General features: G+C 44.8%; 1 protein-coding gene across 1 annotated transcript in view; it reads left to right on the plus strand.

Annotated features, from left to right (window-relative positions):
* Positions 1-4,026, plus strand: part of LOC108793365 (protein-glutamine gamma-glutamyltransferase E-like) — a gene marked incomplete at its 5' end in the record, with an annotated part of 38,314 nt that extends 34,288 nt beyond the window's left edge. The window contains 3 exons of the mRNA XM_018564287.1: positions 551-708; positions 2,078-2,211; positions 3,852-4,026. Coding sequence (XP_018419789.1) covers positions 551-708; positions 2,078-2,211; positions 3,852-4,002 — 443 coding nt within the window. The remainder of the gene's footprint in view (positions 1-550; positions 709-2,077; positions 2,212-3,851) is intronic.
* Positions 4,027-16,666: the final 12,640 nt, after the last annotated feature.

A 16,666-nucleotide genomic window follows, 5' to 3' on the forward strand; every position in this document is an offset into this window, starting at 1 on the left:
TCACTTTTCGCCTGGGGCCCGCGCCCCTGCTCCGCCCCCCCGGTTGTTACGCCACTGCTCACACAAACATGCAGAATCGCGTGAACAAATACGCCTGTCGCTTGAAATAGTCCCTGAGCTTCTTTTGTCACGCATATCAGCTCGTTTTGCTCCGTAGACTTTTTGCGCAATTCCGCGCGTTTTTATGCACATTTCAGCAGCTGAGCCTGAAAACAAGCTACAAAAACGTGCTGACATACGAACAGAAAACTCCTGTAATATGCGCTGAAATGCACATAAACACCATGCAGAAGTGTGCTAAAACGCACTAAAACAGAGCTGAAACACTGTTGCCCCGGTGTGAATGGGGCCTCAGGGGGCCCAAAGGGATGGTCTTCCCTGTTGGGGCAAATTAGACCACAATATATCAGTTTTTTTGCCTTCCTCTGGATCAAATGTGGGTTTTGGGTTCTTTGGATGCAGGTTTAGTTTTCTCTATTGGTTTAACACAACTGACATTGGCTTTTTTGCATTTTCATGACCTTTTCTTTCTTTTGTACTTGTTTTCTAGAGAAAAGCCTTGAGCTGACAATAAAATACATACAGTATAGACAGGCCATAACGCCTGACAACATGATTCAAACTACAGCTGTGTGCGAGGGTGAGAATGGAGCCACCCTGCTGGTACAAACCGTGACTACATTGAAGAACCCGGCACTGCTGTTTCGGGTAGGACTTCTCGGCTATTCTCAATTTTCTTACTACATTACAGTGGTCGGCGGTACAATAAGGGGGTCTATTTAAAAAACAGAGATGGCAGAGATGAACAGAGGGTGGTGCTATACAAATGTGCATTGCGCTCCTCTGACTTCCAACTTGTGTGATAAGAATGAATGCAAGTAAAAAGTCTCCAGGAGAGTCTTGTCATGTGACCTGTCAGGCACAAGAATGGCTCTCCACCTACGATGGAGTCTTCTCTGTTGTTTAGGATTCCACGGGCTGCATACCACAGACCACATTTTATGAATGGCAGACCGTGATGTGTAGAATGCAAAGTACAACCGAGGGCAGATAGAGCCGTTCCCTGTTATAAACAAATCCCTTATTTATCCATATTGAGAGGAAGGGAAGTAGGCACTATAGCCATGTTTTCCCAAGCAATGGAATATGTAATCACAATCACAAATCTCATTTAGCATGTTATGTCATAGCAAAATTAATTTTCAATTATTTTTTTAAATCTGCAGCTTTCATTAGAATAAAAACTGGTGATCCTGCCACGAAAGCCCTTGTTCAGGCACTTCCTGTTATAGGGTGATAGTGCTTTGTTTGAACTTCCTAACTAAGCTCCTGCATTGACGCCCTGTCAGCAGGCTTACGATGGGAACTACAAGTGGCTGTGCCACACATTACACAGAGACATGGCCTACAGTTGTCAACATCAGGAAATCCCCCCTGGGAAGTTTCATGCCTGCATTTCAGCAGCAACGAAGGATGAAATAAAATATAAAAATAAAAGTATTTAACAAACAATTGCAATTGGCTCTAATACATATTGCCTTAGCACTCTTAATGTTATTTACTCTGGGTTATCTGTACTTGAAAGGAGCATTATGGGGAGAGTGAAATACGCTCATCCCCATACTAAGACACTGAATCTGTCACACGTCAGCTCTATAGATCGAGAACTGAGCGATCACATACCACCGGCTCAGTGCCTGATCTTCTCCCTGCAGAGAGTGGTGACTGTCAATCACACCCTGCAGGGATCCCCACCTCCTCTCTTTACTTCAGTGCTGACTGGAGGGACGGACAGAGGAAATAGTTTCTGTAGTCCAGAGAGATAGGAATCATAAGAGTGCAGCACAGGTAGAGAGCACACAAAATTACTAGCTCACAAAATTTCTGTCATGATCAACAGGTATTTTTCTGCACTTATTAAACATAACAAAATGCTTTCAATTGTATATTTAACAGACAACAAGGGAGAAAATAGGTTTATTGTTGGGGGTTTACATACATTTTAAATTGTATATATTAGTTTGCTACCATGATACCAATAATATTACTACAGATTGTATATTTATTTTATTCATAGACTATTGAAGACGTCAAATTAAACAAAACTTCAAAAGTGGATGTTATATTTACTAATCCAAGTAAAGAAGAGGTCTGTAACAGTGTTTTGATTGTAGAGGGGAGTGGCCTTTTGAGCGACCAACTGTTTATTAAGTGAGTATAAATATTTTTTAGAAAATGTAAAAGAAAAAGACCACTTATGACTGTAATAATGCATATTATATTTTTATATTATCCTGGCCAATGCCAGTCATGGTAGGCTGTTTAACCTGCACTGATTGGACAGGACAATTTCCAGGAATGTCTAAAATTAAGTGGTCTATCATATGCAAACCATTTTTCCATGTTAAAGGAAGCTGACATTTTGTTTAGCCAGTCTTGTGATTTACACACCTCTGCTATAAATCTTCGGGATCAGATTTACAGCGTGTCTGCTCACCGGGGAAATGTATTGCCAATTTGATGCAGGTGACACAGGGATCTGCAAAAGCAGTCCACGAAAATCAGTTGTCTCTTCCTTCGCAATACAGTGGAGCATATGGATCTGAATCACAAGACTTGCACAGAATTTCAAATCCCTTCACAAGAAAAATAGTTCAGAATTATAAAGCTGAGCTCCAGGCAAAACCGAGCTTTGGAAAGAATGGAGAAGTTGAAGGGTTTGTCTGTTTTGTACTGCTATCTGCCTCCCAACTGGGGAAATTTCCCTTCAATATACAGTTTGCATGCATACATACATACTCATTTATTTTCGTTTTAATCTTTGCTCATGTAGATAATTACTACTGTAGGTATACAGATTAGTTAGAGCTACAGTCAAGTAAACCAACACATACAGACACTGCAAAATTTGACCTTGGCATCTAGGCAGAGCCGGCGCTACAACACAGGCAGCACAAGCGGCCACTTGAGTGCACTGGTGGGGGAGGGCAGAAAAACACCACCTCCCTCCCATACATAGGAGCAGTGGCATGGGCGGGGCTCTGAGCTGCAGTTTCCTATATTCAGAGCCCCGCCCCCATCTCTCTCTGCTGTGTGCTCTCGCCGGATTCCTGTTGGAAGCCTGCACTGTCCCGGCCGAGTTATTAACATATGAATGGACGGCTGTATTTGCATATCAATAAGCCATTCATATTGAAAATATCCATTCATATGTAAATATCACAACTAATTGATATGCAAATCAACGCCCCTCTGCTGTTAAGAAACAAAAACTAGCCTGAAGACTGCAAGAAAAAGGAATGTTTAAGTATGTGTATGGTCAATACTTTCGTTACATTGGCGGTCATTGTGAATACTTTTGTTACATTGGCGGTCGTTGTGAATACTTTCATTACATTGGCGGTCATTGTGAATACTTTTGTTACATTGGCGGTCATTGTGCATACCTTTGTTACATTGGCAGCAATTGTAAATACTTTCATTACATTGGCGGTCATTGTGAATACTTTCATTACATTGGTGGTCATTGTGAATACTTTGTTGCATTGGCGTCATTGTAAATATCTTTGTATACATGGATATCACAGATATCCTATTAGTTTTGGAGTGCTGCTTTATGGGATGTCTTTGAAGGGCTAGCGCTACCATAAGACGGCCTAAGGGTGCCGGGGGGTGGGGGGGGGCAGAAAAAATGCACCTTCGCCTCTGTAGGCAAAAATCCTTGCACCGGCCCTGCATCTAGGCTTCGATGGCCTTTGGGCATTGAGGGCTAAAGCGGTTTGTAATACCAAAGTATCTCTCTATAATAATCTGTCAACTTACTAATTAAACTTTCTTTTTTTTTCTTCTAGGTTACAAATTCTGAAACCAAATGAAAGAACTACAATGGTGTTTGATATCACCCCATACAGACAGGGTGAGGGAAGTCTCCTAGCAGATTTCTCCTCCAAGAAGTTCCCAAATGTTAAAGGCTTTCAATCGGTTCCAGTGACTAAATCATAAAAAGCGATACCTCCCGAGAGAAGAGAAGATACAGGGCAGTTAGAAACCTCATATGTTGATGGCACACAGAAGCAGCACCATGCACAATGATTTTCAAGCATATTGTAATCTGCATTTAATTCTAAATAAACTGAAACGCTAGTTTATTGATTAAGAAAAAGTTGTATATTTGATTGGAGGTTTAAAAAGCAAGTGTTGGCTTCCAGAAAGTTGCCATGATAACAGGCTAGTATTGGAATGTCCCAAGAAATGAAGGCAGAGGTATTCCTAAAGGAAAGTCACAAAGTCTGAGGAAGACATAAAAAAGTGTACATAAAGCCGAACGATTATTTTAATTTTATTTTTTTTCCCCCTCACCCCCTGTAACTGTAAAATGTTGGATTTCCCATAGCCTTCTGGTAATGATGACAGTGGTTCTGACTAGACATGTGCAATTCGTTTCTTTCCGAATCGAAATTCGGACGAATTTTCGAAAATTCGGACATTCGGATGTATCCGAATTCCGAATTACAGACATAACGAATGCAAACGAATCCGAATTTCCATTTCCGAAATTCGGTAGCGTTAGTTCGAACGTTCGTTTCATTTTCTGTTCTTATTCTTTTCTTATTCGTTTCTTATTCGTTTCGTTTGTTGGAGCAAAGTGACATTAGAGAAGGAGAAAAATATTTTTCCCCCTTCAAATGTCACTTTGCTGCAAACGAACGAACGAAACGAATAAGAACAGAAAACGAAACGAACGTTCGAACTAACGCTACCGAATTTCGTCCGAATCCGAATTGACTTTCACACCCGAATCCCGAAAAACGAAATAACACATATCCGAATTTAAAACGAAACGAAACAAATTTTTTGGCAGTGCACATGTCTAGTTCTGACTATGGCCACCAGAACAATTCTAGACAGTGAATCTTTGGATGTACCGTGGTACCGAACAGAATAGCAAATCAATGAGAATAGTGTTTAAAAAAGTTTAAAAAATATGTTTAAAAATGTAAATGAATTTTTTTTTAAAAGAAAAAAATGATTAAAAAATGGGTGGAGCTAGCAGTGACAGCTAGCTCTGCCCAAATGTTTCCTATTGGCTAGCACCTGCTAGAGTCTTCTAGCAGGTCCCGGCCAATGAATAACTGGGCAGAGCTGGCTGTGATGTCAGGGGCGGCTCCACCCAGTTGTTAATGTTTAATGACAGATCAGTGTCCCCAGGTCATTTGGGGACGCTGATCTGTCATTACAACTGGGCGGTCCGTGAGGTCACGGCAATCCGTGAGGTCACGGCTGGCACCGCCCAGCTGTCATTTGCGGGGTTAAAGGCCGGTCTTCGGCAGGCCGTTCGCCCCGCTTCAGGTATCACATCGGCTCAGTCGAATCGAAGCCTATGCCTTCGGCTCGGCTGAGCCACTCGACTGCCTTCGGCTGCTGTAGGGCTATAGTGAATAGCCCGTAAAGCAGCCCTTCAGTTCAGCTCCAGTGGCCGAAGAGAGCCGAAGGATCAGCCAAAGCTACGGCTGGATCCTTCGGCTCCTCTGTGAATAACCTCCTAAAATTTTGTGTGGCTTCCCTGCGGGTACTCCAGTTTTCTCCAACACTCCAAGGACATGCGGGAAAGTTAATTGACTCCTGTCTAAATTTTCCCTGTATGTGTAGATTGTAAGCTCGAGGTCAGGGACATGATGTGAATGTGCAGCATGTAAAGTGATGCGTAAATTGTCAGCTCTATATAAATATTTGTACAGGCAGTCCCTGGGTTACGGACGTCTGACTTACGGACAATCCGTACTTACGAACCGAGGTCCACAGTTCTCCTAAATGTACCAGCAGCCACCGATACATTTAGGAGAACTGTGGCAGCAGCGGCCTGTGTCCCTTCAAATCCCCGCTGCTCTCCCCGCCTGTGTTGGCGGGGGCACAGACCTCTGCATTCCTCCGCTGCCCCCGGTACCTCCGCTTCTTCTTCTTCTTCCGGCCCGTCCGCACCTCCTCTTCTGCCAGTCCGTCTGCTCCTCTTCCCGTGTCCGTCCGCTTCTCCCCGTCCATCCGCTCCTCTTCTCCCGGTCCATCCGCTCCTCTTCTCCCGGTCCTCTGCTCCTCCGCTCCCCGGTATGGCTGCTTCTCCTCTGCCCCGCCCCCCTGCCTCTTCATCTGCAGGCTGGGAGCCATACCCAGCCTGCTATTGGATATTGTAAAATGCAATAGCCAATAGCAGGCTACCTATTGCACCCACCCACTGTCTGCTGTCAATCAGCATGGGAGTACCTGATAGATAACTTTCTCCTTCAGGTCCCTCCTCTGCTGATTGACAGCAGGCAGATGCAATAGCCAGCCAGCTATTGGCTATTGCAATTTGAAATATCCAATAGCAGGCTGGCTATTGCTCCCAGCATTAAAATTAAAAAAATAAAAAAAGGTTTAAAAAATAAAAACATTTAAAAAGACAAATAAAAATTTTTTAAAAGTTAAATAAATAAAAATTAAAAATGCAAACAAATAAAAAAAATAAGTTTATAAAATAAAATTAAAAATAGAAAAAAACTTTTTTTGGTGTGTCATTTTAAATAAAACATTTTTTAAAATTATATTATAATCTTCTGAACAATGGGAACAGACAGCAAATCAAATGTGACCGTTCCCTATGCTATCCAAAACGAAAAAAAAAAATTTTTAGCTGGAGTTACACTTAAAAAATGTACCTGTTCCAACTTACATACAAATTCAACTTAAGTACAAACCTACAGTCCCTATCTTGTATGTAACCCGGGGACTGCCTGTAATAATAATAAATACAATTTAAGCCCAATATGTATGCTATCGGATGTCATCTACACTTTACTGCTCATATACACATGTAAGTGATGGTCAGACAGTAAAAAGACAATAGACCTTTAACATTTAGCCCATTTCTTATATCTATAAGAGTCAGTTCACAGATATCAACACCACAATTGTATATATTGACGTCCAGCCGTAGCTCATCCACCCACTCCAAAGTTACCAAAAAACAATAATAATACTCCAACTCAATTAAACGCAAATACTCGTCAGATTCAGCACTCACCAGAAACTTAAACACGCATTTCTGAAGGTCTATAAACGCTTGTGTTACGGCCTCCCGATCGTCATTTCCCCTGATATTCGCCTGCAGCAGCAACATTCGCCCGTGCTGTTCTTCCTCCTCCGAGCTCTTTGGCCACTCGAGTTCCAAAGTAGCACAGATTAAAGGGATCAATCCACCTGAGACCTTCCACCTTTCCTCCAGTAAATTTGGCAGGAGCTTGATACAAAAATAAAACCAGCACAGTGTAACTCCGGTATAAGTAAAACCAGGTACAAACACCAGCTCTAGCATGCCTGACATGTTTTGTCCATTGAGTTCAAAGGTAGGGTTGCCACCTGTCCAGGATTCACCTGGATAGTCCGGTTTTGAGTCCTGTGTGTGCTGTTTCCAGGTTTCAGGTCAGCTGAAACCCAGACACAGCACAAACAGCACTCAAAACTCGGACGGTCCAGCTGAATCCGGGACAGGTGGTGTTTTGGACCTGCTCACAAATTAGATCGGATCAAAGGTTCCGTACTTATATCTGCCGCCTGGCCTGATTATATATAGAGTGCACACTCAGAGAAGAAAACCACGCTGAGACGTTAGTCCAGAGTAAGATACTTCTGTTTTTGTTCTTCTGCTTTTACATGGTTTTATTTAGGCAGCTAAACGTGTATATTTAAGCGTAGCATTGCAGAAAAGCATTTTAGTTTATATATTCTAGCTTATCATTGGTTAGATCCATTTATGCATAACTTCCTGCCAAGATGTTTATATCTTTCGTCTTGGGTGTTGTCTGAAGAGGAGGCGCCATCTTAGTTCCTATTTCTAGTGCGTACTTCGGATATGAGGGGGAGGGGGTGCTTGAGCACCAATTTCTGAGTAAGGTTTTGAGCAAGGTAAACAAGAGCAAAGGAGAGCGAAAAGCAAAATAACATATATATTACAATTGATCTATTGAGATAGGCATTTTGTCATAATCATACTTAACCACTTCCATTACAGTGGCAACCCTATTCAAAGGCATAGTGCTGGCTAGACAACAATTTCCTTAAAATACCTAAAAATTGGGGCGCATGCACGCGGCTGTCGATGTCGGACGGTGAGTGAGACGGCTCCGCAGTTCCCTCGGACAAACTCCCCATAAGCAAGGAGCTAACAACTCCCCAACAGCCGAGAACGTTCGCACTACCCTAGACTTACCTCGCGGTATAGAACATGTCTAATACCGGGCAGCGCAGAAACCAGAAATCCCAACAAACGGGGAAACCCATTGCAGAGGCCTTAGCTCGCGCCTCGGCCAAAATGGCGGCCCCATCTACCACACGCACGGCACCTCCACAGGCAATATCTGCATCGAGCAGTGACATGGAGGAAGAGGTACAAGAAGACCCCCGCCAGCAAAAACTATCACACGGCAACCTACTACATCAATTTGACACAATGCTACAAAAGGCACTTCAGGTGACCTCAAAGCAAATCACTGACCATCTTCTGAAGGAAATAAGGGAAATCGGTTAACGTACAGCGGCCCTAGAGGATAGATGTGACGGCATCTCCCACGATCTTGCGGATCAGGGGAAAGAACTGGACAATTTACGAGATGACAACAAAATACTACTGTCCAAGCTTGAGGATATGGAAAATAGATCTCGCAGATCTAACCTCCGCATCAGAGGCCTGCCGGAACACATCACAGACCTGTTCGCCACGGCCCTTGCCTTATTCCAAGAACTGGCTCCGGAGCTCCCAGCGGACCGTCTAGAAATAGACCGCAGAAAAGTGGATGGCCCACCGCGGGATATATTGGTAAAACTCCACTTCTTCCGCACGAAGGAATCACTGCTTGCAGCGGCCCGCACCAAGGCCTCCCAAGCTCCGCTCGTCTTTCAGGGCACGGAGTATCAACTCTTCACGGATCTTGCCCCCTCCACCATAATGAAGAGGAGAGCTTTGAAGCCATGTCTTGAAGTGCTCACTAAATGCCATATCCCTTACAAGTGGGGATACCCTTTTCGCCTACTTTTTTCCTATGGCGGGAAACAACACTCCTGTGGCACACTGGAAGAAACTCATGCCAAGATGGCGGCCCTAGGCCTCACAGACCCCCGCTCGACCGCTCCGGACACACAAAGCACACCTTCCTCTTCCTCCAAACGAAACCGCATCGACTCCTATCCCAACCATTCCGGAGACTCCCGAGGCCCGGCACATAAGATGACACCTCGACCAAGCCCATCAGACTGAACTTTCCGGTAACTAAAAGGTACTCTTCCTTTGCCTCCCTGTCATCCTGGACGGACATTCCACAAGGTGATCTGGAGATATACTCACAGATCTGCACCGTGGAGTCCGGTAATGGTAGCCCCTCATCCCCCCTTGACTCCTGCAATCCTCCGATCTGGCCAGGCTGAGCAGGCATAGGACCCATATTCCATGAGCCTAACAACTACTGTAGGCCGCACCGGCCTCTACCATGGGAAAAGGACTTGCCTCTACGCCAGTCACTCGAGCGGTAGGTGACCTCCAAATGTCGGCCTTGAACACCATTTTTATTGCCGTCATCCCCGGGGTCAGCTCGATTAACCGACAGTTGATTACACCAGCCGACCCTTGCTGCGGACCCACTGCCTAACTAATACCCCGGAATCTCCTCCACACCGGTCCTTTCCACAGTTTTTACAGGAGGTGGGGGTAGTGCTGCCTGGCCTGCCCCAGGGTCTCCCTTTATTGAGTGGGTATACAATCTTACATATCCCTGTAATTCCCCCAATCTTAAACGCACACCGATACTCCTGTTTCTCTTGGCCCATGCAACGGGAATCCCCCTAAGATGTATTAATAACCTTTCAATCATCATCATAACACCCTGAGCTTTGTAGAGCCATTTTTTGTCCCTTCATCCCCTGGGTCCGACCACCAGCACTCCCCACGAAAGCCTCTCACAGTTACTTTACGTTAATATTGTGGTATGCTGTTTTCTATAAAGCAAGATTGTCATAATGAGTTAAGTTGCATGTTCTTAGTTTTACACCGCTGAACTATCTTGGCGTAAGAACGTTATATGTTTGTCCGAGGGAGCATGTCACTGTGCTCCACGACCTTGGGTAGTCAGAGTCCCATTGGACTCTAGATAGATTGAACCGAGTGATAGGTCAACTTATCTCTAATGACCAAGTGGGCTTTATACCCCGAAGGCAGGCAAGCGACAATATCCGCAGGCTCACAATACTTACGCACATTGCCACAACCAATCACATCCCTACTATGCTGCTGTCACTCGACATTAAAAAAGCTTTCGATATGGTGTCTTGGCCTTACCTCTTCAACGTCCTCAGACGTTGGGGATTTGGCCAAAACTTCCTCACATGGATAACTGCTCTATATAACAAGCCTTCGGCTCACGTAAAATACTCTGGCTACCGCTCTCCAATGTTCAATATCTTGCTTGTCCCCGCTTCTATTTGCTTTAGCCCTAGAACCCCTAGCATGCAAAATTCGCTCTTCTTCAGGCGTCACTGGTATCCAATATGCTAACACCACACACAAAATTTGTCTTTTTGCGGACGACGCACTACTTACCCTCACCAACCCGATCATTTCTTTACCAAATCTTGCACAAATTCTTAAACAGTTTGCCTCCATATCAGGTCTCTCAGTCAATGAATCCAAATCCACAGCCCTTAACATCTCCTTACCTCCATCATTAGTGACATCACTACAGGCACAATTCTCCTACCGGTGGTCCACGGGCACACTCCCATACCTGGGCATTAATCTTACCCCATTCTACCATACGCTGTACAAAGCTAACTACCCAGCGATGATCAACAAGCTAACGGGCCTCCTTAACCTGTGGTCAAGCTACCGCCTCTCCTGACTGGGTAGGATAGCAGCAATAAAAATGTCCTTCCTACCGAAAATGTTATATCTGTTCAGAGTCCTACCAGTGGCAGTCCCTTCCTCAGTCCTGCGCCTATTGCAATCCCAGGTATTCCGCTTTATTTGGAATACAAAACGCCCAAGAATCCCTCGCCGAACACTCTATCTCCCAAAAACACAGGGCGGACTAGGAGTCCCCAATTTTGTAAAATACTTTCAAGCTGCACAGATTGGACAACTGACAAAATATCATGCCACGTCTGAAATCCCTAGGTGGGTAGTCCTGGAGGAAGCATTTCTGCCATCCACCTCTACTGCCAACCTTCTCTGGACTCCCTCGAAACGCAGACCCAGCATAACAAACCCCATCACCTCCTTCTCCCTTCGACTCTGGGACTCTATCAACCGCTCCGCTAGACTGATCTCCCCACAACTGCCGCTGCTCTCTTATTTACGCAACCCTGACTTCCCACCAGCCCACTCAAACCCCTCCGCCTTTACACCCTGGGTCATTAAAGATCTTACACACTTCTGGAGGCTCCAAACGACATCAGGAGTAAAATCCTTTCCTTACCTACAAGAACACTTTACCCTTCCACCCAAAGAAATGTTTCGCTATCTCCAAATAAAACACTTCATTCTTCACCAAACACGTGGACACTTACTACATAGCACCTTAAGCCGATTTGAAAAAATATGTCGAGATGATCCTCATGCTCCAGGCACTATCTCAACCATCTACTCGTCGCTTGTTGCAGCCCAACCCGCTCACCCACACTTACATATCCCACTGGGATCAGGATCTGGGGTCTCCTCTTGAAGACGACATGTGGCAAAACTCCTGGCTGAACATAAAGTCCAGCTCGAGATGCTCCAGTTTATTAGAAATCAACTATAAGGTAATGATGCGCTGGTACTTAGTACCCGCGAGGGTAGCTAAATTCAACCTCTCTGCCTCGCCACTCTGTTTCCGGGGATGTCCTGAACTGGAACTGGAAGAACTACCACATTTGGTGGCAGTGCCCGACTGCATCAAAATTTTGGGACCGAATCTTCTCCTTAGTCTCATCTCTATTTAACCTAACTGTTCATAAAGATCCTAAGTTTGCGTTGCTCAACTGCAAACCAGGGGGCCTCTCGAGGTCTGCCTTCAAAATGTCTCTTCACGTCCTAACATCCACAAAAAGGGAGATAGCAAAATCATGGCTCACAAATAAGCTGAGTGTATCCAATGTTAAGAGACACGTCAACTGGGTAATGTCACATGAGAAGAGGACAGCTCAACTTGAACTTACCATGCCCAAATTTGAAAAAATATAGTCAAGCTGGTCCGAGGTATATGCACCATCTGACATCCATCGCCAACTCCTCCTCTTATGAGGATATTCTCATGACGATCTCTCATACTCTAGTTGGATTCCGACGTTTTACCTGACATCTCTACTCCTATCCCACCCTCTCAATCTCTTCCTCATCCCACTTGATCTCTTCTTTTTCAATCTCCTCTTGTGCTCTTCCTTTCCCTCTACTGTATCTCTTTATAAGCATTTATATTAAGATGTAAAGCAGCCCACCTGGATGGTACGGCTCACTCTGAACTTATAAATGGGTGACCTGAACCACCATCTTGATGCTGGACCCCAGTCCCTCATAGGCTGCCTCCTACACCCACCATCTTATCAGCTCGTCTCCCGGACGTGTCCAGAGTGACCAACTCTTTGCTCACACGGTGTACCTTCTTAGTACTTTATAACAAGCACCTTCTGTCAATAAGTCACGAGCAACTCCGTACTGCTGTGTGTTACATTGTTCATGCATACATATGTAATGTATGGTTTGTTATTGCTGTCATTTATCTTCTGTATAATAAAAATTCAGATGAGAAAAAAAAAAAAACCTAAAAATCAACCCCTATCTTACCCAATCCATATTAACCCTTAGTCCTAGTTCAAACCTAGGAGTTTTGCCTCTCAAAGGTAAGCGTAACAAAACGATCAGGACAATGAATTACATTCATTTCTATGGCCCCTGTTCATACCTGAGTGTTTTGTCACAAGCAGAAAGACGCCTGTTGATAGAAAATGTACATGAGCTACTTTTTGGCAGATTACAACACTTTTTGGTCCCATAGATGTCAATGGAAAACTTTGTGTTACAAAACACGTGACAAAACCCTCAGATGTAAACAGGGCCCATAGAAATGAATGGGATTCCTTGTGTTGTGTGTTTTGTCACGCTGTAAACCTAATACATACATACTGTAACATCTCTTATAAACATAATTTAAAACATCATACAATATCCATTACACATATTCCCACAGATTTTGAAAACATGATAAAATATACAAATGTATAATCGTGCATAGAGTATATTGTACGATAATTGACACCTGGTATTTCCAGGTGGTCTCTCATCCAAGTACTAACCAGGCCCAACCCTGCTTAGCTGCTGAGATCAAACAGGATCTAGATTATTTCCGAAATATACCTAAGGGTTATAAAACCAGGTGGATACCAGCTGGGCGCTGACGAGTACAGGCATTGCCAATACTTTTAGATCTATCTAGGTCAGGGGTCAGCAACCTTAAACACTCAAAGAGCCATTTGGACCCATTTCCCACAGAAAAAAAAACACCGGGAGCCACAAAACCCTTTTGGCATCTAAAATGATGATAACACTGCATATATCGTTTTTTAGCTTTATGCTATGTATAGCATGTACTGTATATAGGTATATGTGGGCTTCGTAACGCACTGGACTTAGGGCTTCGTAACGCACTGGACTCAGGGCTTCGTAACGCACTGGACTCAGGGCTTACCCGAGACCCCGCAGAGCCCACCTGAGAGTGACCCTGCAGAGCACAATGTAGACCCTGCACTGCCGCATATTCTACCAGGGGGGGTGCCCAGACCGGACCTCACTGGGCCCCCCCACAGCCTCAGGCCCTGAGGCCCTGGTGGTAGATCCACCCCTGGACAGGGAGCCGCAGCAGAGGGATGAAAAAGCTACATGCGGCTCCGGAGCCGCAGGTTGCTGACCCCTGATCTAGGTGCACCAGTGCTGTATGATTGGGATCATTGGGCAGAACCCCTAAATGAAACAATTCAAATCTATATCTACATGCATCCCATATGATTTCAGTGTATTTAATGTATGGATGCAGAATGCCTCCCATCTTTGTTTCAATAATTATAGATATGTTCATTTATTTAATCTACGGGTAGTGCGGCCAATGTGTCCTTACAGACATTCTAAAACATATATCACATATCTACTGCCACATTCATGAACACTTGTATGTCCATACCTCTCAATGGTCTAGGATTCCGTGGTACTGTGCAGGAATTCCACCAAAATCTTGGCGTTCTGTGAATCCAGGCTATGTCCCAGAGCCAAGTACTAGAAAGCAGTGGACCTTGGTGGCAAGTCTCAGTAAGTATGGAGCTTTCATGGGGGAAGTACATTTTTTACTCACTTTTTGCTCCTCCAGGAAGCAAAGGAAAATCTTCACAATGAGGACACAGACAGCAATTAAAGGCTCTTACCCATCCCACTCTATCCAAACAAATCTATATCGCATCCTGGCCACCTTCCTGTGTTCAGGGTCGGGAGGGTCCATGGTGGTGCATTTAAGTCAATGGCACTGCAGACACTCCCCCCGCCCTCACCAGAACACATGACACATCAATGTCTGCGTTCCGGTCTAGTGCGATCTGAAAAAATTGTGCATGCAGCATTTTTTTAGATCACACTGGATCGGAAAGCAGGCATTGATGTGCCATGCATTCCGGTTCAGGCGATTGCACTGCAGGAGGAGAGCGTGCCCCTGAACGCAAGAAACCAGCTTGGATGCAATACAGTGCATTCTAGCAGCTAATCGCACTGGAACAGACTGTCAGTGGTGTGAACAAGCTCTAAATTACTCTGGGAGTCTTGTCTGTGTCTGTCAGAGCCTTACAATGCTTTATGGGACTTGTAGTTTGAAAACAGCTGGAGTGCCAAGGTTGCCTAGCCCTGTGATAGAACATTGATTAGCCAATAGAGCAGTGTTCCCAAACCAAGCTTCCCTTGTGACAGCTGAACAAGGATCGAGATTTGTAGGATTAGCTGGCAGGGTGGGGATAAGAACAATTAAAAGTGCTTTTTATTGCTCACTGACATTATGAACTTTGCACGATATTCTAATTATTCGAGTTTCACCTGTATATATATAACCTCTATTTGTTGAGCATAGGTCTACTTCTTTTTTAAATTCTTAATTCTGAACACAGAGGTACATGCAAAAATACATGTGTAGCGCCCATCACCTTTTGTGATGTGACTACCATGCATTTAGTGATATGCCAGGGCTGTAGACAGTAGACATGTGCGATTCGTTTCGTTCCGAATCGAAATTTGGACGAATTTTCGGAAATTCGGACATTCGGATGTATCTGAATTCCGAATTACAGATATATAACGAAAAAACGAATCCGAATTTCCATTTCCGAAATTCGGTAGCGGTAGTTCGAACGTTCGTTTCGTTTTCGTTTCTTATTCGTTTCTTATTCGTTTCGTTCGTTGGAGCAAAGTGACATTAGAGAAAATATTTTTTCCCCCTTCAAATGTCACTTTGCTGCAAACGAACTAACGAAACGAATAAGAAACGAATAAGAACAAATGAAACGAACGTTCAAACTACCGCTACCGAATTTCGTCCGAATCCGAATTCCGAATCCGAATTGACTTTCACACCCGAATCCCAAAAAACGAAATTACACAAATCCGAATTTAAAACGAAACGAAACTAAACAAATTTTTTGGCAGTGCACATGTCTAGTTGACAGCCTGGCTGTATTTGTAGCAGCAAGTACATGGTTAATTTCCAGGTGTCTAACCTTGTCTGTACCCCCCTGGGTGGAGTGAGACTCTGTCATATTGGGGGACAGCCAGTAGGAGACACTGTGATATGTGTACAGTACAGCAGCCAGTCACTGGGCTTCTTGCAGCCAGTGGTGTCTGCTGACAAAGGGTACATATATGGGTGGGAGCTGCCATGTGCTCTCTCTCTTGCCTGAACCAGCCATGGATTAGGGCTGGGTCCTGTTCAGCCTGCCCAAGGCTAGGCCGAGGCCTGGGGGTGGGAATTGGCTGAGCTGCTGAAGGAGAGGTTTCCATGGAGGCTTACTGTCAGGAAAATGCCTGAAAGATGGAAGAACTAGGATCAGTGACCTTGAAGTGCCTTGGATTTAGATGGACTTCAGAGCGGGGTCAGTGTTCTTTCATGGATTGTGGAGATGGATGCCCTTGAAGATAAGATCCGGTGAGTCTGGAGCTAAGGAGGCCTGTACACCTAGACCCTATACCCTCTCTCCCACAGAGTATGTTCAATAAACTGTTCGAGTAGCATCATAATACTGAAGTAATACTGAAGCCTTACGGCCTTGTACGGCTCTCACGGGGGACCCGGATCGCCTCTGTAGTCGGGCCGTTCCCAATCAGGCAGCGTAAGCCTTTACTGCTGCCTCGGCGCCCAATCATCTCAGCTTCGCCGCTCGACTGGTCCCTTGGCGACGCCTCCTCCATCGCGGTCTCTGCCTTTGCTCTTCCTCAGTCTTCACAGGCCTCTTCCATCTCCCCCTGTCTCCGCCCCCTGTCTCATGCCGCTCCGTCCCCGTCTCCTCACATCCTCTTTCATCTCCGCCTCCATCTCCCTCTGTCTCCGGCCCTATCTCATGCCGCTCAGTCCCCCGTCTCCTCCCG

This window comes from Nanorana parkeri, unplaced genomic scaffold, assembly GCF_000935625.1.
Source record: "Nanorana parkeri isolate BGI_ZX_2015 unplaced genomic scaffold, ASM93562v1 scaffold743, whole genome shotgun sequence".
NCBI lineage: Eukaryota > Metazoa > Chordata > Amphibia > Anura > Dicroglossidae > Nanorana > Nanorana parkeri.